The following is a 22040-nucleotide window of genomic DNA, read 5'->3' as shown; positions in this document are numbered from 1 at the left end:
AATCGAGCCTGGTGACGGAGTTGCATTCATTCCAACCATATTTGCCTTTGGAGCTGCCCTCTTCGCTCCTCTGCAGCCAGTTTTCTCAGCACCCAGGCAGTCGAATCAACTCACCTCGTCCTAAATCGCCAGCAGTTGCACCCACTCTTCTCACCGACAGTCAATATTTCACATTACCACAGTAGCCGACTGGACCAAGTTCTCAACATGGACAACGAACATCAAGCGCAGTTCAGCGAACAATCGCATCTCCCTCCTCACATCGAGCGGTCTCAATCGAGCTCGTCATCCTCCTCGGTCGATCACGAACACGACGAGCACCAGATTCACCAGCCGACTCCGATCCGACCTCGACTGCCCAGTCGCAAGAGCAGTGGGCCTCTAGTGGTGCCCCGGGACAGCTCAGCGGTTGGTCCAAACGATGCCGAGTTCGGGCCCGACGACGTGAGGGCTATGAGCCCACGAAGGACCAGCGAGGATATCGAAGCACTTGGAAGGGAAGCGCGGGAAGAGCTCAAGAGGTAAGAACAGCACTGCTCCTTGGACGATTGATCCATGGCTTACGAAAGGACTCTACAGACACGCAAAGGCTCTGCAAGACTCCCTCTTGACCATATTTAACCGCATCGAGGCGGTCAGAGAAGAACACGACAAGCTTGATAACAACAACAAATTCCTCCAGAAATACATCGGCGACCTCATGACTACGAGCAAAATCACCGCCGCTCCGAGCAAGGGCAAGAAATAAGAAGTCTACGAGCGAATCCAGACTAAAGAGGAGGATACTGATCGCATCGCAATGCCCTCGTCGAATCGCTTTTACAATCGAGGACTCAAAAGTTGGCTTGCGACAGCACGACAACCCATGCTAGGTCACTCGCAACCCTATTTGCTGGGTGACGCACACCCTGACGCCATTCAGGGATAAACATCCCTAGGAAATGCTCTTTGGGCATTCACTACACTACCTAATCGGACACCGCCCGCGAAGGGCATGATACCCCCCTTGTGGCCGAACTGGTCTACAGCGTTATACTAAACTCGTTTATGGCTTACGGCACGGACACGGTATTTGGAGAGGAAAAAAAACTTGCATCGGCTCGCGACTTGTACACTAACGATCATCATCACTGGGGGTTTCGACACACCATCAAATGAAACATTGGGCATAGGACAGCATCAGGCGTTTCGGTTTTTGGGTATAGGCCTACGGTTTTGGGAATCATATTCGCATATTGTTTATACATCTCGCCATAGGCGGAGGAGAGGCATCGACCTTGAATTGACCAAAAGGAACATTTTTCAAATGCGTTCGCATCGGTTTAGCTTCAACAATCACGTCGGAGTCATTTCAGTGACAACGTCTTAACTTCAAACATACTTCCAAGATTGACGATGCGCAACAGCCTGCGGCAGCGAATGAATTGCAGCACGCGAAAAGTGTGGTAGTCGTCCTGCGCCACACGATGATCCCTGCCCATCTTCCGAAGAGAACGAAAGTACGCCGACGTCATTTGCCACCGACTACCAATGTTGCTCGAAACACCCACCATCGACTCGCATTACGGGAGTGGCTGCACGACGCAAGATATTCGCCGAATGAGGCTCGGGCCCGGACAATGCCATCCACGCATCACAAGCTCTATACAGGTCAAAGGATCTGCGATGTGTACGAGGTGCCTCTCAAGCGCGACGTTTTGCGATGGTGGTTACACGAGACTCCCACCGAGCTTATGGATCGGCACTGTTTTGTCAAAGGCACATTTTTCGGTTGGATGATTGGGGCCCCGACAGCAATACGTTAAAAGTTGAAGAGAGGTGTTCGAAGAAGGTTCCTATTGGCGGTCCTAGACGCCAGATGACCGAATGAGGATGAAGCTGAGGCGAAGAGGGGTTCATTTCTGTGCGGCGTGATTATGAGAGCTGACGACATGTTGGGAATCATCGGCCTGACGGAAGCGGTGATCGGCTCCGGCGCGCGGGGTTGTGACAGAGGCGCGCCGTGTCTGCTGATGGGACACCTGGAGCCGGGCGCAACATTTGATCTGGGAGAGCTTGTCACCAACGAAGGATGAGAGGGTGAGGTTTCGGTTTGCTAAGCACCTGAACTGACGGTCCGTCGTCAGAGGAGTATTTGTGCGGACCTGGGCTGACAGACTTCGCCGATTTGAACAACACAACAAGCCTTCAGGCGAGATGGTGGCGGATCACACTGATGGGTAAAATGAGTTGCGCGGCCAACATATTTCCACCCTTCCACCCTTCCAATTCTGGTCGGGTTGTTTAAATCACTCAGTTGCTGCAAATCTTATACATCGAGTGTAATATCCATTCAACTCCAATCAAGTTCCATCTTTCCATTGTTTCTCCTGTTGATGCTTCTATACTCGCCGATCCTCAATCACCATGTTGCGTAATTCGGCCTGAGGGTGCCCCCATGCAGATGTCTCGGCCGGAGCATCTCCAGCACCCTTCCGGCCCAATGACGCAGCTTGTCACCCGAAAGAGAGAACTTGGCTGCATTTGCGTTGGCGCCAGTCGAGAAATGCGATTGAGAGGTTTCCCTGTCCCCTTGTTGACTGGCAATTTATCCATACTAGACCAGTGTACGTTGGAAATCACACCGATGCTGCCAGGCGAGGCACCGCCGTCTCTGCCCAACGACTCTTCAGTGTTGAGACTTGGCATGGTACCGATCAAACTCATAGAACTTGCAATGCACTTTGAGCATCGCTCACAATGATACTCTTATCCGCGTTGCCAGACAGTCAGTCTTTCCAGCTTGCGTACTCGATGCGTAATCCAGCCATTCCTGCTTTTTGATTGGGATGACTTGCTGCATGGTATGCTGTCTGGAAACAAGAGCCATCCATCGTTTCCTTAGGGACGGCGCTTCAAAATCCAGTCGTAATTCGTTCGTATGATATTTGTTCTTGCTTAGGCATCAAGTTATCTAGAAGGTTATAAATACTTAACCATGTCTGCAAGACTACAATCAGCTACAGTGCATCCCACGAAAGATGCTGCGTTTAGCACTAATCAAATCAAAGCTCTATGATATTTTCGATACAATGCGCCTTCGTGAATGATATCCCAGAGAGTATTATACCTATTGATTATTGACAATTGACAACGCCTTGCTGGTGGCGTTGGTAGCGCAAGAATCACATGCAAATTGCCAGATCTGGCATTATGTCCATGCTCTCCAACCGCTGTGTTCTTAGTTAATTTCCCGTACATTTCAAGTCACAACCCGAGTAGTAGTAATGAATTCCTATCCATGGAAGTGAAGAATAAAAGTCTGAGTGAGAAGAACAAAACTTTCGAACTCTTGAGTTGATGATTTGTGGGATGGAGTGCAACCTTGTGTCCTCTAATTTGCTTGGCTGCTTGGCGTTGTTGACTGCATGGCTTACTTGCCGTATTAGGTAGGAAACAACCACATGGTCCTCTTGCAGCTTCTTCGATATCGAACAACAACCATTGTCCAGAGAAGATAGATTGAAATGAGATTTTGATGCATCTTTGCAGCTAATGGCAACAATAGCCGACAGCGAGCTAGACGGGCCCGCTACGTCGTTGTCTTGTGATTAGTCATGACTTTTTTTAGTAGCCGGTTAGCCGACAACCCTAGATTTAACGACAACGCGGTAATGAAGTCATTCACGTGGGCTCCTTCACATTGCTGCAGTGATTGGGAAACAGCGACACCATGAATCGTCCGTCTCGCACAGATGAACCCTATGAAGGGGAGGGTTACAACCAGAGCCCGAACGCTCTGTCAAATGATCTAACTACCAACGAGGACCTCAACGGAATTGTGAATGCCAGGGCCCTGGAGCCGGGGGAGGACGACAAGGGGCTCTCGCTCGGGGATTCGGGGACGGGCGACGGGGATATATCACAGTCTTCCCACACGGACTGGGTCAAAGGCGGCTCCGGTCCTGCGGCTGCGGCCGCGACGGCCAAGTCTGATGGGCTTGGTCTACCCGAGGGAGAGGAGGTCCACACGACCCCTCTCCCTACTCTTCCCTCACATCAACTCCCTCTCGGAGAAGGAGGCAACTCGCCCAGGATTCTTGAGGCCTTATTCAACCGGGTGAAAAAGGCCGTTGTGAAGTTTGGCTCATTCATAGGACCGGGTTTCATGATTGCCGTTGCGTATAGTGAGATATCCCTCCCGAAAACCCCCCCCCACGAAAAAAAGTGGATTCGACTAATGTACCATCTTGTCTCGAATAGTTGACCCGGGAAATTATTCCACAGATGTCGCAGCAGGAGCAAGCTACCGCTTCAGGCTGCTCTTTGTGGTACTCTTGTCCAACCTTTTTGCAATCTTCCTCCAGAGCCTCTGTATCAAGCTCGGCACCGTCACTGGGCTCAACCTGGCCGAGGCATGCCGGGCTTTCCTGCCGCGATGGATGAACTTCGTTCTCTACGTGTTTGCAGAGGTTGCCATCATTGCAACTGATATTGCCGAGGTGAGCTTCTTCGACTGCCAGGTCTTTGTTCGAGTTTCCTGGTGCTAATCGTTGCAATTGTAGGTGATTGGCTTCGCGATTGGCCTGAACCTCCTTGTGCCGGCCATACCTCTCGTGGCAGGATGCGCAATCTCAATCTTGGACGTCATGATCATTCTCATCTTTTACCGGCCACACGGTTCTATGAGAGGTTTACGAATCTTTGAGTACTTCATCATTGGCCTGGTGCTGGCAGTGGTCGTTTGCTTCTGTATCCAGCTCTCACTCATCAAGGATACGCCTGTTGGAGAAGTTTTTCAGGGTTATCTGCCATCGCATGCCGTAGTTGAATCGCAAGGGTATCTATCTCCTCACCTTTTCTCCATTATCCCGGCAGGTGAACATTTCTAACTCTACACAGTTTATATCAAGCCTGCGGCATTCTGGGCGCGACAGTCATGCCGCACAGCCTCTATCTCGGCTCCGGGATCGTCCAAGCCCGTCTCCGCGAGTACGACACGAAGCACAACCTTCTGCCTCCGGAAATGGACGAAATCGATCTGAACGGCGACAGCATCGACAAGGGATACTACGTACCCTCAGCCAAAGCAATCAAGCACTCCCTCAAGACCTCGACCGCCGAGCTGAGCATCTCGCTCTTCACCTTCGCCCTGTTTGTCAACTCGGCCATCCTCATCGTCGCGGGCGTTTCGTTGTACGGCAACCCAGAGGCGCCCGACGCGGACATTTTTAGCATCCACCAGCTCCTTACGGACTCGATTTCCAAAGCAGCGGGTACCATTTTCGCCCTCGCATTGCTTCTTTCTGGCGTATCAGCTGGTATCGTGTGCACAATCGCCGGGCAGATGGTCAGCGAGGGAGCCCTGAACTGGAAGGTCCGTCCATGGCTGCGACGTCTGGCGACGCGGAGTATCAGCGTCACGCCGAGCATCATCATTGCAGGTGCCGTCGGCCAAAAAGGCGTCAGCGACGCGCTGAATGCTTCGCAGGTGGTGCTCAGCGTCGTCTTGCCGTTTGTCACGGCGCCGTTGATCTACTTCACCTGCCGGAACAAGTTCATGACGGTTCGGGACGGCGGTGCTCGCTTCAGGATGAGCACCGATGAGGAAGAGTCAACGCCCGGCGGGGGAGATGCTGTTGGGACGGTCAAGATGGCGAATTCGTGGTACACTGCCGGCCTTGCGGTCTTGGTTTGGGTCATTATGGCGGCGATGAATGTAGCTAATCTGGTCCTGCTTGGGAAGGGTGGCTAAGTGAGTGAGTGATGTGAGTGGACGGGAAGTAGTAGAGTGTCCGGTGAGGGGCATTTCTGCTTTGAAAGTGCCGACGATGTAGGGACGGAGACCCCAAAGTCGTCTGTCCTTGATTTAGTTTGTCTTGGTCCGCTCTGTTTTGATGCTTGACCTGCCTTTGACTATTGGTTCTTTTTTTTTTCTTCTTTTTTTCTCCGCCCGTCATCAATTCTGTCTGACCTGGCCACATTTTTCAACCAGTGTGCTCAGGTCAAGTCGTATCTAGTCGAGGTTCAACCCTCACGTCACAAATGTTCGTATCAGTAAAAAGAAAGGAAGGGAAATTCTATTGTTTTATAAGAAATTGGGTTCAAGTAGAGATGCTTGCAAATTTTCAGTGAGATTACGCCGTCTTTGACGTCCACGCAGAATTCTTCAGTTCGTGCAGAGGATGGCCTAGTACTACTACTTGCGCTTAGTGTCATCAAATGGATAATATACCATCACCACCACGATAGTGAAAATGGCCTTGGGGAGAGACTAATCAAAGCTGCCGAAGAAAACAAATTCCAAATTTGGGTTTCGTCTCTTCCATATCTAAGGTGCTCTGCATGGAAAGGAATACAGTTTCCGCCATGCATACACGACGTTGGAGTTCATCGTCTATAAAAAAAAAGCCTGCCCACTCTGCGTATACTTAAAAGTTTATTGGTGAGAGTCAAGTAGATCGAGACCGCTCATTGTCTACGGTGAGCTCTTTTCATCACGATATTATTGTGAAAGGTTCCTAACTCTGAGACGGCCCAAGAAGTACTTCCGAGTAGGGCCATTTACCGCGCAACATTTCTTACCTCAAGTCTTATTTTTAAGAAGTCGTAGACCAGAGAAACCTTGCGACTTTCAGCTATGATCAGGCAGTGCGGATAGGCGACTGCATCGAATGCTCTGGTCAAGATAGGCTGTGTAGCATCATGTCAACCTTTGCCCACATACTGGCACGCAACTCGGGTGGGTGGGGCCTGAAGATGGGGAATTTTACATGGGGATTAATGCCCAAATCGAGCAAGCATTCGATAATGTTGGGCTAAATTTGAAGGAAGCCGGCGGGTCAGGCTGGGAACAGATGGTGGGAGTCACCTCGTGACATGTGCCAATCAGTAACGCAGCTCTGGAGGCTATGATTGGGAACTTGAAAAAGTGGATGCCAAACCAGAAGCTAATATGGGCATGTGTGAGAGTGCTAAGGTGTGGTGAGGATGGTATACCAGTGGGATAGAGGTTGTAGCTCATGTCCCGGGAGGGGCCGCAAAGGCTTGAACCCTGATGTAGACAACATTACGAATCGAAGAAGAGCTCCGCTAAGTCACTTATTCAAGCAAAGGTATCATGCGTGAGTTGAAAGCTTGTATTAGACAGAACTGAGGGCAACATCACATGCAATGCAAGTTTAGTATCCCAAATTATCAATTTCCCATTACTGTAAAAAGGTAACCTTGGCACAAGATCCCAATGTCCGTTGAACGCCTATCATACCGAGCCGCTTCCAATGGCGATGAAGTCAACCAGTGGGGTATCGTCGCTTAATACATCCTTTATGCCTTGCCGGCCTGGACCAGGAGGGCAGCGTGCTGCTCGGGGTGGGTCTTTTCGACGTTGCCCTTGGCCATCTTCTTCATGAGCATGTTGGCCTCAATGTCGACCTCCTCGCGAAGAATGAGACCGGCAGCCTCGTTGACAATACGCCACTTGCCGGTGATGATGAGGGTTCCGACGGGGGGCTTGGCGTTAACGAGGGTGTCGACACCGTCCTCGAGATTGGTGATGGTGAGCTGGTAAGTGGTCTGGCCAATGGGCTTCTTGTCGGTGACGGAGTAGGTGGCGGACTGGCCGACACCGACGGAGCCGGACTCGAGGTTGTAGGAGATGAGAGCCGGGCAGAGGGTCTTGACCATCAGGTCGTGGTTGTGGATGGCGGAGAGGACGGCATTGCGGTCAACGCCGGCAGGGACGGGAGTGGAGACAACGGTGGAAGGCATTTTGGCAGGGTTTTGCAGATTGGGTATCTTGAAGAGAAGACTTTTGGAGTGTGGTTAGTCGCTAGATATTGTGTGTAGTGGGAAGTGAAGCTGTCGACGCACGATGACCACAGACCAGCCGGCACCTTCTTATAGATGTCTCTCTTTCCCTTCGCTCAGGCCAGCAAACTCAACTATTTCGGACGGTTGGAGGTTCCCGTCCCTACCTCCATCCCCGTAAGCCCCCCTTATCCCCTATACTTTCTTCATCCTTAACTCTGAATTTCCACAACGGGCGCCCCCAAGTGGGTGACCGACCGTTGCGCCGCTGACGGTTCAGGGAGGTATGGTTCGCGGGGGGCAAGTAGCAGGAGACGCAGGCAGGGAGGCTAAGTGGCACCGGGCCGGCCGTGCCCCGACCGTGCTCCCGCCGAGCCGGACGTTGGAGCATGACGCTAGGAGAACACGGTGCAGCGCGCTAGCGGGCTCGGTTTTGTTGGTTCTTTCAGGGGCCAGGGGAAGAGGGAGGCGGGGGTCCGTGGAGAAGTCCGTGGGGGGCGCTGCTTCACGTCGGTGAGATTGAACGGATCCTCGATAGTGGCATGGAAAACAGAGTGATTAGGCATCAGTGTAGATAGTGTGGGGAGAAGGAAAGAGTGACCAGTTGGGTGGAGGAACATGTTTTCTTGGAAATGTTTCAGCTAATAAACACCATTCTCTTTAACCTTTGCTGTTGGCTGTCGCTATTTGTGTTTGGTCCCGAAGCCTTGGGCGCGAGGCACCACTCTGTGAATGTTGCGACATGCCATTCACCCAGGTATTCGTCCGAGACATGCGTCTTGTCGCATGAGAGTCGTAGCTACGCGTGTCTCTGCAGACTACTCTCCGCATTCCAACCACACGGCCTGCACACTTGAGCGGGAGCTTGCTTGGCACCTGCGCAAGCTTGGAGATTGCCGGAGGCCTTCAAACCCCTACTTTCGTCCCAACCAAACTTAGAGAGACCTGCGCTTGCTAGATCGACCATGATAGACTAGCTTGACTTCCAGGGGACGCTCAAAATATCTTCCAGCCTATTTGAGCGTCAAAGAAGCGCATATCAAGTGAGAAGGTTGGGTAGCATGACAAGTTGCCTTGCGGCGTAAGCCGCTGACAGCCAATGAGGAGGGATCATCGGCGGCCGACATTACGCGTATCAAGCCTCTGCATGTAAGCGTAGACTTCCCCCCCGAAAACACAGAGAATACCCAATCACTTGCCCCCTGATCCAGCCTTCAAAACAGCCGTCTGAGTGTCCATGTAGGGCCAGACTTGTTATGATCGACACTATGGCTAATTCTCTGCGCCGGAGGTGCGCTTGGTGTGTCGTCGGTGCGTTCGACGCGCGCTAAAACGCAGACCCGCTGTCTGTCCGTGTCTCTCGGTCAAGGCGCTGACGGTCGCAGCTTGTTACCGTGAAAGCGAATGTTGATTAAGGAGGGTTGAGATTGAGTATCAATTTCTCTGGCTGAACCGCGTCAATATGCGACTCCAATTTCAGGATCTAGGTGGTGGACTTGTGCGCCCCGTCCTGAAGGATCAAGGGAGCGATAGAGAGGTTCGTCAGAGCTCTGTGGTAATCCTAGACTTCATTTCATCCACCGTTCATGCGTACTGCGAATTTGAAAATTCGGGACAAATCAGAGCATCAGATAACAGCATACGCATTGCAATCCTTCACCCGCGAGACAAGATTGATCAAGTCGGTGGCCCGGCATAAGATGAACCGGCACGGCGTTGATCCGCACGGGGATCCTCTCTGAATTCTATTTTGGGTTTCCAGCGGTCTGATCTCCGGGCCAAGGCCAGACGTGGTCTTATTCTCGGACTACATACTACGTGTTTCTTGACTGGGCATGCCACGTATTGTTGTTGTTCACCCAATTCTCTTGATATTGCAGCACCTCTTTAAAACACTGTCGTTGAAAAGGTCAGTGATCAGGTTGCATCATGGCTACTGCCAAAGTTATGCCGTCAATAGACGTGCCCATGGCGGCAGTTGGAGAGTTGATCAGGGCGCACGTAAGCGAACCATGAATAATTGACAGCATACATAGCCTTTGGAGACGACTCATGATCGCCATCAAAGAGCGAATGCTCTTTTTTCTTCGAAATCTTCGAAATATCTGGGAAGCATTGTAATCCGGCACTTGACAAGGTAATGAGTACTCAATAGTCGAGGAAATATATTCGTGCCATGACGCAGAGGGCGGAATATGAATTCCTCCCCCGCTGCTTAGTAAGCCACCGGTTCAGGTCCATGTGATTGGCCCCGCCCTGCCGGCCATCTCAGTCTTGGTGTTGTCAGACGGGAGAGCAAGACTGCGAATTCCAACTGCTATGCTTCGACTTTCCACATTGAACCATAATTGCTCGGAAACCGCGGGCTTCAGAGAGGATTATATCAGCCGTGTGGATAGACCCTTGCATCCTTGAACCCCTCCGCTGCGATGCTCCAAGCGTCATCGGAGCGGGCCGCAAGCCAACCGAGGCGCAGGTACACGTCAAAGGCCTGCGAGGAGTGTCGGCGCCGAAGGGCCAAGGTGGGTGGAACATGTTTTCCTTCGTCCACCAGCCCACACCTTTTGCAGGCCATGCACACATGGAACAGAATTTGCTGGTCTGTTCAGATGCTTATAGTGATACTGACTGAAGGCCGCCTTTAGTGTGACGGACAGCGGCCCATTTGCGGCCGGTGTTCCGAACGTTCTATCAACTGTCTCTATAGGAGTGAGGAGGATGGCCGCAAACCTGCTTCCAAGACGTACGTGCAACTTTTGAGAAACCGAATCAACTTGCTGGAAGCCGTGCTGCAATCCCACACCATCGATGTCGAGGCAGCCGTTGCCCAGCTCTCAGCCACCGGGACAGCACCCCAGCTACCGTCCATCGCGAGCACGCTGGCAACTGGTAGCGATGCTGCCCTCAGCGTCTCTGCCTTTGACGATCTTTGTGCCACTTTCGAGGGCGCTCTTTCTCTTGATGAGTCGGTGAATTATGACCAAGATGGCGAAATGCGATATTTCGGCCCATCGAGCGGCCGCTTGGAGTTCCAGAGCGGTAAATACTGTTGTTTCCTTGCACTGTCTTTTTTTTCCTGGGTGAAGCTCGTGTTGATCAGCCTGTAGAATCTACACCAGACTCCGACGATCATGGTACTTCATTAACCACAAAATCTCCCGAAACAAATCGCTATATTCTACCTTTGGAAGCCGAAGTCTATCCAGAAGATCTCACGACAGAGCTCATTGACTTATTCTTTGAGTACCAAAACCCCTGGTGCCAGGTAGTCGATGAAAAGCTATTCAGGGAAAGCATGAAGACTCAAGGCCGCTTCTTCAGTCCTCTGTTACTCAACTGCATACTTGCTCTGGGGTCACGCTATTCTGACAGGACAGATATTCGTTCGGTCCCGGATGATCAAAATACAGCCGGAAAAATCTTTCTTCAAAAAGCCGAAATCCTCTTGCGTTATGACATGAAGCGTCCGACAATCACGACGCTTCAGTCAATGTCAATCCTGGTTGGCGTCTATGTGGTACGTCCAAGTGAGACTGCTTCACAGTCCCTCTGCTGACCATGTCAAGTCCTACGGATGCGATGCCGCTGGATGGCTACACCAAGGGATGGCGAATCGACTGGCTCTCGATATGGGTCTCAACCTCGACGCAACCTCGTTATCTGGCACATGCCGCATGTCCAATGATGAGATAGAGCTGAGACGGCAGATTTACTGGGCTCTGTATTGTGATGACAAACTCGCAGCCATCTACACGGGGCGAGTCTGCAACCTTTTGGTAAGCTCTGCCACTATTCCACGTATGTATATGGTTGGGTGTATTTACTCAACCATGTAGGATGTTCAAGGGGCTGTCAATCTGCCATCAACACACACAGAAGAGCAGATGAGAGCAGGAGCAAACAACTCGAATGAAGCAAATCGATGTAACAAAAAGGTCCTCGTACACCGTGGTCTGATTGGACTCTGTCGTATCCTGGAAAATATCCTGTTGGCCCTGTTCGTCTCACTCCTACAACCGTCTCACCCTCACCCCAGGCTGACCCGTTAAATTCAGATACGCCCCAAAACCACTCTACAAGGGCCCGCAGAGGATATCATTCCTCCATTCCTGCACCCTAGAGCTCAAGACCTGGTTCTACGAGCTCCCCGCCGAGCTCCGCATCGACAAGCATAACGACGTGCCGCAGGTGTACACCCTGCATATGGTCTACCACACCTGCTGCATCCTCCTGTTCAAGCCTTTCCTCCTCAAATTCAAAGACACCCCCGCGGCCCTCAAGACCGACACCGCCAAGCGCGCCGAGGTACTCTGCATCGAGGCGGCCAAGCGGATCTGCCACGCGGGCAAAAAGTACCGCCAGGTCTACGGCTCGTTTCGAAAGAGTCCCATCACGGCGACGCACTGCACGCTCACTGCGGCGTTGGTGCTGATTCAGTACGCCAGTCCGGATCCCGATTTTGCGAATACCGGCAGGCCGTGCTGTACGGTGTACATTGAAGCGTGTTTGGAGGTTTTGGCAGAGTTGGGTATCTCGTGGAACCCCGCGCGTAGGATGAGGTGCGATCTCATCAAGTATCTGTACCAAAAGTATCCGGAAAGGATGCCGAATTCGCTTCTGCAACAAAGCTACAGGGATCCAACGACGATGGTTGAAAAGGACGCCACAACGACCCAGCCGCAACAGACTCTGGAACAGAACTTGTGCCCCTTGATGACAATGATTGACCAGGATTTCACATGGGATGAGGAATTTGAACAAGGACTTCAGGGGACCTTGCAGAATGGTGGATCGGAGTCGGCTTTCAATACGCAGTTCGCCTTGGCAGATTCAATCGGCAACATGGGCGAGCAGAATGGATCGAGTTTCATGGACGATACATTTTGGGCTGGGGTGAATTTTGACATCAATTTCGAGGCGCAATCTTGGGAGTAGAGGCTGGGGACTTGCGTACGTGGTGGTTTGTCCTACTAGGCATAGATCTGTCTCACAAGTTAGAGCGCCCAATGGCACATAAAAGTATAAAAGAGAGATGCCAAATTCTGGGGAAAAGAGAGAAAGGGAAAAGAGTCTGCTTGAATACACATCTGGTGTACTGATTTACAACAGTTGCGCGTGACGAGGCCTAGGTAGAGAGCCCCTGAGGACAAGTCTATCGCGACAATGCGATATTATCAGTCCAGTAGCTTAAAACACTTCAAAAGAGTGAAGGCTCGTTCATTTATGCACGTGGATCTCGCAGGCAATACTCTTCTAGAGCCACTCGCTTGATGGAACAAAACTGCCCAGGCAATTAATTCTTGAGAGCTACATCACCAAGAGACTCGGTGCCTAGGGCTTACAAATCCTTTGCTGCAGATGTCCTTGCCACACTATTGTAACGCCGAGTCAGACCTAAAGTGGCACGAGGAAGTCTATTCCTAGGAAAGGTTGTAGAGCAAGGTATGTGTCCGCGGGTGCCGTAGCCCAGGCGACTACTTAAATCATTTCCAGACACTCCGTTCTTGAGTTGGTTACACCATTTCACAGGGCGAGCGAAACACTCTGCCTGTTTTTTTGACGCGCAATTAGAAGCAAGCTCTGAAATCTCAACGTCTCTTTGTTTCGTTTTTCATTTTTATTCAAACAAAAACTGTTGTTGGCATTGCAAGTGGCGATGACTGGGAAGTAATAGCTATTTCGAGATTGGTCAACACAGGAGATGGTGCTACTGAGTATATGAGGCCATATAGAACATAATCCTGAGTGAACGATACTCTACCATCTCCAATCACCCAGCCGTTTTCCGGTGTAGATTTAACATTGTAAAAGCAACATTCTTACTTAGTTCAATCACAAAAACCTCGTGATATAACGTGCGGTCTGAAAGGACCTCTCCACAAGGATCTCTCTGCAATCACCCCGCTCTATCCTTCATTTGCTCGGAGATCAGAACCCCAAAACGCCCATCAACTACGCATAAACGTATTCGTACTTCTACTCAGGCTCTTTACCCCAAAAAGCCTGATTAATCTAGCTGTAGCGAACATGAGACGAATCAGCATGATTTATTGCCTGCTAATTTGCTTACTGTTTGCAGTTCGAGCAATGGTTGTCTACAGCAATCCGCAGGCTCCATTAATTTGCTTGCGCCAGCTTCCGCTTCCCATCGATTGAGTGCAAACCATGGTTTGTCACGATCGTCTGGCTTTGAGCATCATATTTCATGGGTATAAATGGATTTCCCTACATAAGACGATTCCTATGAGCATTGCACGACAAAATATTAAGCCAACGCATGTAAGCGGCTGCGACTTGACTGAGACCTCCATCAATCCACCTTCCATGACCTATGAGAAGCATTACCCCTCCCACCGTTAAAGAACTACCCTCCAAGGAACTTTTCCAAATCAAGGCTACCCTGATAGGTGTATGCAATGCGCCTAGCTCCCTTGCTTCTGTCACTAGACCCGCACCTCCCTCTGTCTTCCTCCGAGATGACGATAAGTACAACTTTCCAAACAGTTTTACAAGCCGTTGCTAGGCCCGGCGCCACCGATGTGTCCGTGATCTCCCTCATGGCTGCCGACGGGGCGGTTCTTGGGCTGTCCGGGCTCGCGAATGTGCAATCCCAGGGCAGAAGGGTCAATGTTCCTGTGTCCCCACAACAACAGGAATCCGAACAGAGGCTTCGCGAGAACGTCCAGGATACCGTAGAAGACGGCCTCAGAGTCAGGGTGAATGAGGTTGCCGCCCTCGCTCACGCCCCACGCAATGGGGTACAAGAACCAGAGGAAGATAGTGAGAATGCCGCAGTTGCGATACGTGGAGCTAACCTGCCCCCCAAGCGCGGCAGCGTGCTTTCGGCCATCGATGACGAGCGCGTACACCACGTAAAAGAAGGCAAACATGCCAAACACCCAGTATCCCCACTTGTAGCTCGTGCTTGTAAGAGCTCCGACCAGACCAGTGACAATCATGATCTCGTCTGCGAGAAGGGCGATCATGATGCTAGGCCACGGCAGACCGGCGGTGAGAAGCAGATCCAGCAGCAGTAGCGGCGTGGTGATGAACCAATCGATGTATCGTACATAGTAGATCTCGCGTGTGCCGGCTCCTCCAACCTGGCTGTTGTCACGAGGAAATTCGACCTGGATGGGTACCTGGCCCAGCCCGGCACCCATGGAGAAGTATGCTATGCAGGCAACAAAAGTAATGCTGGCGGTGATGTAGTGGAAGAGGCGGTGCGTCTCTCGCTTGGTGAAACCCATTCCCAGGAAGACAAGGGTGGAAATCGCCATAATGGCACAAACGGCAAAGTACCAGTCCGAAGCACGGGTTGAGATGCCTAGGTCGGCTCGCTGGCCGACGCGGGCATTGGTGTTGAGAGCTTGGTTCGACATTGTGAAATTGCTCAGATCTCGGTTTTCAGTGACGATTGCAAAATGATGGGGGGGGATTTGTGCCAGGCGATGCTGATTATGTATGCCCAAGTATGTGGCAGCCGACGCTTCTGAGTTCTCCTCAAACCTTTCTTAGACAGTGGAGGGGGGGACTATTACTTGCCATATATCTTCATCTGTTGTCCACCGTCCAACATCAGATTTAGGTCCGAGCTAACGCGATCACAAAAGCCCCTGCCGGTTGATCCGTATCTAGCCATGTCGGATGACTTCATCCAGGTGAAGAGGGGACAGGTTGTAGTGTTGAGATTTCCATGAGCTCTGGATGACGTTTAGACTCGAAACACCAACCCACCGCAAATTGCAGACGATAGGCTAGCGACGCGAGGACACCATCGCGATGGAGGAGTAGCTTCACCGTAGCCCAAACAGCGCGACACCCTCGCAGGTGAGACTAGGCCAGCACCGGTCATTGGGCCAAGACGGGCGCTATGGTATTCCAAGCTCGAGCCGTCCCTGTCAACCGTGTCAACCGTCCAGAAACGTCTGCAACGCAAGGGGATTCTGCTACTCGTCCTTGAGCCTGGAAGCGGGGTCAGGCGAATAAGATCAGATGAGTTGTGAACTATCTCCCCGCGCAAATCCTTGACGAGTCCATGACGGCAGGAGGCTGGAACCCTGGTCGTCCAGCTTGCGACGGAGAAATTCTCCGCGCCAGAACCAAAACAACCCATCTGCAAAGCCGTTCACTCAGTGCGACTAGGTAACGATCTGGTAATAGCTTTCGAAATAGGGCGACGGTGACAAAGCTCCGGCGTAGGGCGGTCGGCGCAACAATAAAGGATTCAATGTCGATGAAGTCACCACTTTTGCCGGCTTCTAGACCGGAAGCTACCGAGTGGTATTCCCGGCCCCACTCAGCCGGAGCTAGCGCCGGCAAGTGATTTCATATCTGCAGCGCAAAGCCCGAAAGACTTGGCAACAGACAGGACAGCAGGTCTAGGCCGTCCAGCTTTTCTTCGACCTAACGCTCCAACGGCTGGCAAGGCATGGCTAGTTCTCTTCTAGGGGCCGCCATAGGCAAGAAAACAAATTTGGCGTCTGCATGGTTTGCCGATCGCCAGGCTGTGTGCGCGATCTGTCTCATGTCCACGATTTCTGCCACCCTTGTGTCAAAACAGGTCTGGTGATCATGTGCTGCACAGCCGTGGTTCGCACTAAGTTGCAGATCTCTTCAAGCCGAACTTACACCCGAAGTCTCTTTGCTGAATTGGCGCCCGCAGTACGTTGTGCAGTTATTGGCAAATCGCATTCCGCAGAGCGATTGCCATGGTTGTAGCTAGGCACGATCATAGCTAAGCTTACCACCTGTCTCCACGCATCCAACCGAACACGGATCCGACTTTGTTTGCGTGGGCGAGCTGGACCGTACACTAGGTGAGAAAAGCGTCCTGAGCACTTCCGAACCTCCGAGTCGCTCGTCGTCTGATGTCATTGAACCAGAATCAATTGATGGACCGTACGTCGGCAGTTAATTGAGCTCAGGTGGGGATGGTGGTCCAATGTTCGAGCGTAACCATGAAATCATTCCGGCCAACGTCGGGCCAGATATTACAACCCACCTTCAACTCTGCATAGACTCCCGAGGTCTGACCAGATATCCCTGAATTTGAGCCAGCTTTGCAACAGATTAATTAGACCTGCTGTGCTGCCCCTGACGTCTCGTAAATAGGTTACCGTGAGACTAATCTCAGCCTTCATCGTCAAAGTTAAGAGCCGGATGTCGTGTGAGATAATATTTCACGTTGTCAGGCAACGTCTGCTCCACTGCGAAGATGACAGATGAATGTCGGGAAAAGTTGGAGGCTCGCCATCCGTGAGTTTACTTCCCGCGACCCTTTGGCTCATAACCGATCTCTAACCACTCCTCATGGCAGCTACCTTTCAGGGAACTTTGCACCGATTCAATCATGTCTCCCCTTGACACCCTGCAGTCACGAGGGCACGATACCTTTTGATCTCGCAGGAGGCCAATATGTTCGCAACGGCGGCAACCCGGTGACGAACGATGATACGAGTCGAGCAGCGCACTGGTTCGATGGTGATGGCATGTTGAGTGGTGTTCTCTTCCGCCGCGCAGGTGAGAAGAACACCTCGATCCAGCCAGAATTCGTCAATCAATACCTGCTCACTGACGTCTACTGCCACGCGAAGACCAATAAATACCTGAGCCGACCAGTGGTACCAAGTATTGCGACACTGGTAGACCCGGCCGTGAGCCTGTTTCGCATCATCTCCGAGGTTTTCCGAACCGTGTTTCTGGTATTCCTCTCGCGGCTCCCAGGATTTGGTCGTCCTATCAAGAAAATCAGCGTTGCCAACACCAGCGTCTTGTTCCATAATGGCAGGGCTTTGGCCACGTGCGAAAGCGGCCCTCCCCTCAGATTCGCTTTGCCAAGTTTGGAGACTATTGGCTGGTTCAACGGAAGGACAGCAGAAAACGAGCCGCGACAAAGCGGTGAGAGCGGATTCGGGGGCACAGGCATTGTATCCTTTATGAGAGAATGGACAACTGCCCATCCTCGAGTCGATCCGGTGACAAAGGAGCTCATTACGTTCCACGCGACATTTGTCCAGCCGTTTGTGCGTTACTCTGTGGTGCCGCCGACAGCAAAGTGCGGTACTGGCCGCCCTGCGATGTTCGACCTACCGGTTCCTGGAGTCGAGTCGCCCAAGATGATGCACGACTTTGGGGTGTCAAGGCACCACACTGTTATTATGGACCTTCCGTTATCGCTGGACACCATGAATTTGATTCGAGGAGTTCCCAGTTTGTCGTATGATTCGGCCGGAAGGTCACGCTTTGGAGTCTTCCCAAGGCACCAGCCATATGCCGTTCAATGGTTCGAGACCAATCCGTGCACCATCTTCCACACTGCCAACTGCTGGGACTCGTTTTCATGGCAGACAGACTCCAATGGCCCTCGTGTGTCAGTCAATCTCGTGGCCTGCCGACTCACTTCCGCATCTATGGTATTCAGCGCCGGCAATCTTCCCACGCCAGAGGTGAAGCCAGTGCCTCCCGAGTACGCCGAGGAGGAGCAGTGCCGATTGTACTACTACAACTTCCCACTGTCGGACGTCGCCGGTATACAGTACAACATCAGACACCAGTGGGCTTTGTCGGCCATTTCCTTGGAATTTCCGTCCGTCGCACCGGCATACTCAATGCAGGAAGCCCGCTACGTCTATGGATGCTCGACAGGCGAAGATTCTTACACAGTCGCCCTTGGAAAAGCCGCAAAAATTGATCACTTGGCCAAGTTCGACGTTCGAACGCTCATAGCGCGAGGTATTGCCAAACCGCCACAACCAGTCAAAGGTTGCGTCGATACGCGCAACATTGTTCAGGTCATGGAGAGTCAGGATCCCGAAGATCCCATAAAGCTCTTCCGAATGCCTATGGGGTGGTATGCGCAAGAGCCACGGTTTGTACCTCGCATTGAACCGGACTCTGAGGACGACGGATGGTTGTTGACATACGTATTCAACGAAGATCAGCTCGACGACCAGGGTGCATGTGTGCCTGGAGCCGTGAGTGAGTTATGGGTAATCGACGCGAAAGAAATGAGGGAGGTCGTAGCTCGGATCAAGCTGCCGCAGCGTGTTCCATATGGATTGCATGGCACCTGGTTTAGTGAAGAGGAGATCCATGAGCAAAAGCCGTTTGAAAAGGTGAGGACCTTGGCTTCTTAAGAACGTGGAAAAAAAAATCTGGATTTGGGTTTAGTCGAAGCGATTCTGGGCTTGACTTATTCGTAAGGGGAAGTTTTGTCCATGATACCACATTATTTCTGGCGAATAGAGCGGTTTGAAAGAGAGATTAATATAGTACTTGATTCATTGCATGACGTGTCATTCTGCGGGTTCAACGGCCGACCTTTTCTACCATGGTCAGTTCATCGAAGACCAGGCGCTGCTCCGATCCAAAGACGTACAATATATCGGACACGGCGGAGTCCATGTTGACCAACGTTTAACGGGCCCGCAGTCTTCTTACAGGTAGTGAAGATCCACTCCGGTACGACAGCTGATGAGTGCGGGAAGTCGCTGGTCGGGAACGCGAGCATAACGTCTTTTACACAGGCTGTCTTTTGCGTCTCTAATGCATCGTGGGCCAGGCTAATCAGACGACACACCGTTTCCTCCATAGAATTGACCAAATACGCGTCAAAACGGGCGTGACGTGGTGTGGCGGTTGCGTCAGGTCCGACGATTGTGCGCTTCAGTGATTGACAAGACCAGGGACTTGGTGCTTCTAGGTTGGTTGTAATATTATCCATCCGCCACTGGCAATGTCAACAGCGACCAAAGGGCAACTCCTGTGGCTGTCTGGCAGATGCAAAGTCAGCAAGACTCAGGTTGCCTTACCCAGCGGCCGCTTGGTAGTAACACCGACGCTATCTGTCCTCCGTGGGGGCTCGACGCTTTCGGCACAAACGCCCGGGACTGAAAACTGCGTCGGTGGCACTGGCGGCCATTGGGGCTTGTGGGCTGGACCTTGCTCCTCAACGCTTACGCACTAGGGGCGCGTTGCGCCTTGTGCCCCCTGCTGCGGGTTCGCCGCCCAGCGCCCCGGAACCCGCTTGCCCCTCTCCGCTTCTCTCCCTTGCCGTGGACTGCAAAACCCCTATCATCAGAACGTAGAGGCTCATGGCCAGAAAACCGTCAATCTCAACGACATCCGTTTCCGTAGCCGCCAACGATCCTTGCGTTACGACATCTTCCGGTTGCACTTCTTGGACTCTAGTATAATCTGGCGATGCCCAGGCTTTTGGTGAGTGCCGAGAAATGACCCCACAGGGCAGTGCTGGACGGCGTCGACAGCCAGTCATGGGATGGCGAGGATTCGGCGGCCAAAATCCATCTTTTGGGCTCCGAGACTGCGAAGCATCAAAGAGCCCAAGGCCATCTCAGGCCATCGTGTGTGGTGAAGCGTGCGCCGTGGACACTACTCCCCCGCGTCCTCTAAGTTCTTGGGCGAGAACCATTTCCCCTCTTCTTCCCCCAGGTTTCGCGGGATTTTGATGGGCCCCTCGCTTGTATTGGTGCAGCGTATGCGATCCCGTCCGGGTACGCCTTTATTTGGGACCTCTTCTCATGTTTCCATTCCCATGTTTCCAAGACTTTCAGTGAGGGTTGCCCAAGGTTGGCAACATGGAGAGCCCCACACTTGCATCTAGCGGCAGACAGATCTAAGGTCCGTACCGGGGACAAGGCCATCGGATTGGTGCAAACGTTTGGGGCAATTAAGCTTAGCAAATGCCAAACGGGACTGCTGCAAGGTGTGGTGGATTGGTTATCCACAGATGATAATCCAGAGCGAACTGGTCGGTAACGTGGCAGCAATGGCAGGGTGTTTGCGACTGGTGTTCCACCCATGGCATGCACTCGCTGGAACTTGACCGTTGCCCGTTCCTTGATAAGTTGATGCTATCCGTAGAGCTGAGTGGCTGCTCGCGCTCTCATGTAAACTTTGTAGCGCATGAGGATTGAGTATTGCTATGCTGGATCGTGTCGGCGAAACACATGCGTCATGCCGAGATCCATAGAATCGACAATGTCCGGGCTGCTGTCGCTGCTGTCGACGAGAAAGTTCCTATGAACAAATGGGGCAACTGGACTCGGATAGACACAGACTCCTCGGCTCTGATGGAAACGATTGGAGCAGAAAAGATGCATATTTCTCAGCGTCTGGGATTCAGCATTTGGAGGTTCGGAGGGCAAGTCGACGTGGGAGTTGTAGACGCCCACACGTGACGGTGCAGACCCAGTCCCCACTTCAGATTACTAGGTACAGAGCTGTAGACCTTGGAAGAGATCGGAAGAAGACAAAGTGTTCTTACATTCCAGCGACAGCTGGGAACGCAAGGTCAGCAATCAATCCCGCCGGCGTAGTTCCATAGGGTTTGGGGGCATGGAGTGTATCGGGACAAGGCTTGCCATACTCACCTACCATTTTGGGAGGGCAAGTGGACGCGGGATTGCGCGCTAGGCCGTCGGTGTCGGTACACCTTCAGAAAAATGCTGAAGTCAATCCATCCATCCGTCATCTGGGTCTTCCCTCCATGACTTTGGCCCGCAGAACACACGGTTATCTTGGGGCATTGGTATTTGTTGCGGAGTTTCTGGATAATTGTTGTGTTGGGCGTGGGCCATCTTTGTTAGAAACAACCCAGTGGCGATGGTGATGAAAGCCATCGAACAGCTTGGGTGGATGAAAGCACGGTGAGGCAAGGCGAGGCGAGGCGGGGCGAGGTGAGGCGGTGCGGTGCGGTTGGTGTATCTGTACCTGGATGTCGGAGACGAAAAGCAAGACGTGGACTTCTTGGTATGATGTAGGCGTCGGTCTGTGGCTGTTTCTCAGAGGATACGCTAAGGAAAGGTGAGCTTGGCGGAACACGCTGCAAGGTGGCTGTCGCAAGGTTTCGCAAGGTTTGCAAGGGTGGCCCTCCGTCTGTCCATTCATGTTTGGCCAGGTAGGGGAGGGTCGAATGTCATCTGATGTACAGCTTTGAGCAGGGTAACTTTGGAGGTCCAACAGAGCGCGCAAAGGAGGTGAAAGAAAAAAAGGTACATGAGTCGGAGGGAGGAGGAAAACCCGTAGATAAGCGCCCCTCGCATCAGGTTTCTAAGGTACCTTACGGTAGGTATACGGACAGAGCAACTACCAACACTACCAATAACAGCGCCAGCAGCCATATGCAGTGCAGCAGTTCAAGTTGCCAGGCATTGCTTCCTTCCTTCTCGAACGGAATCAGGCTGGTGGGGCTGGGTGGGGTTGGTGGCACTAGCGCAGGTTGCCAAGAG

At 52.2% G+C, this 22040-nt stretch overlaps 7 protein-coding genes across 7 annotated transcripts; 4 read left to right on the top strand and 3 right to left on the bottom strand.

Moving 5' to 3' along the window:
• Window positions 1–207: 207 nt before the first annotated feature.
• Window positions 208–748, top strand: CORC01_06231 (uncharacterized protein; the record flags this gene model as incomplete). Its single annotated transcript, XM_022617872.1, has 2 exons — window positions 208–521; window positions 580–748. 2 exons carry the CDS (start codon window positions 208–210, stop codon window positions 746–748), a joined length of 483 nt encoding a protein of 160 aa, XP_022475589.1.
• A 2964-nt stretch (window positions 749–3712) lies between these two features.
• CORC01_06230 (metal ion transporter metal ion transporter) lies at window positions 3713–5734 on the top strand (the record flags this gene model as incomplete). Its single annotated transcript, XM_022617871.1, has 4 exons — window positions 3713–4166; window positions 4243–4481; window positions 4545–4819; window positions 4882–5734. 4 exons carry the CDS (start codon window positions 3713–3715, stop codon window positions 5732–5734), a joined length of 1821 nt encoding a protein of 606 aa, XP_022475588.1.
• Window positions 5735–7305: 1571 nt separating this feature from the next.
• CORC01_06229 (uncharacterized protein) lies at window positions 7306–7749 on the bottom strand (the record flags this gene model as incomplete). Its single annotated transcript, XM_022617870.1, has 1 exon — window positions 7306–7749. One exon carries the CDS (start codon window positions 7747–7749, stop codon window positions 7306–7308), a length of 444 nt encoding a protein of 147 aa, XP_022475587.1.
• A 2468-nt stretch (window positions 7750–10217) lies between these two features.
• Window positions 10218–12723, top strand: CORC01_06228 (uncharacterized protein; the record flags this gene model as incomplete). Its single annotated transcript, XM_022617869.1, has 6 exons — window positions 10218–10310; window positions 10434–10827; window positions 10896–11305; window positions 11355–11564; window positions 11625–11785; window positions 11844–12723. The coding sequence occupies 6 exons, from the start codon at window positions 10218–10220 to the stop codon at window positions 12721–12723; spliced, it is 2148 nt and encodes a 715-aa protein (XP_022475586.1).
• Window positions 12724–14294: 1571 nt separating this feature from the next.
• Window positions 14295–15170, bottom strand: CORC01_06227 (bacteriorhodopsin; the record flags this gene model as incomplete). The annotated part of the gene is made up of 1 exon (XM_022617868.1): window positions 14295–15170. The coding sequence occupies one exon, from the start codon at window positions 15168–15170 to the stop codon at window positions 14295–14297; it is 876 nt and encodes a 291-aa protein (XP_022475585.1).
• Window positions 15171–17005: 1835 nt separating this feature from the next.
• CORC01_06226 (retinal pigment epithelial membrane protein) lies at window positions 17006–18926 on the top strand (the record flags this gene model as incomplete). The annotated part of the gene is made up of 2 exons (XM_022617867.1): window positions 17006–17046; window positions 17108–18926. The coding sequence occupies 2 exons, from the start codon at window positions 17006–17008 to the stop codon at window positions 18924–18926; spliced, it is 1860 nt and encodes a 619-aa protein (XP_022475584.1).
• A 2769-nt stretch (window positions 18927–21695) lies between these two features.
• CORC01_06225 (uncharacterized protein) lies at window positions 21696–21809 on the bottom strand (the record flags this gene model as incomplete). Its single annotated transcript, XM_022617866.1, has 1 exon — window positions 21696–21809. The coding sequence occupies one exon, from the start codon at window positions 21807–21809 to the stop codon at window positions 21696–21698; it is 114 nt and encodes a 37-aa protein (XP_022475583.1).
• Between the last annotated feature and the right edge of the window lie 231 nt (window positions 21810–22040).

Source organism: Colletotrichum orchidophilum (assembly GCF_001831195.1).
Source record: "Colletotrichum orchidophilum strain IMI 309357 chromosome Unknown Scaffold_46.1, whole genome shotgun sequence".
NCBI classification, from domain to species: Eukaryota; Fungi; Ascomycota; class Sordariomycetes; order Glomerellales; family Glomerellaceae; genus Colletotrichum; species Colletotrichum orchidophilum.
This window is presented reverse-complemented; position numbering and strand designations above follow the sequence as displayed.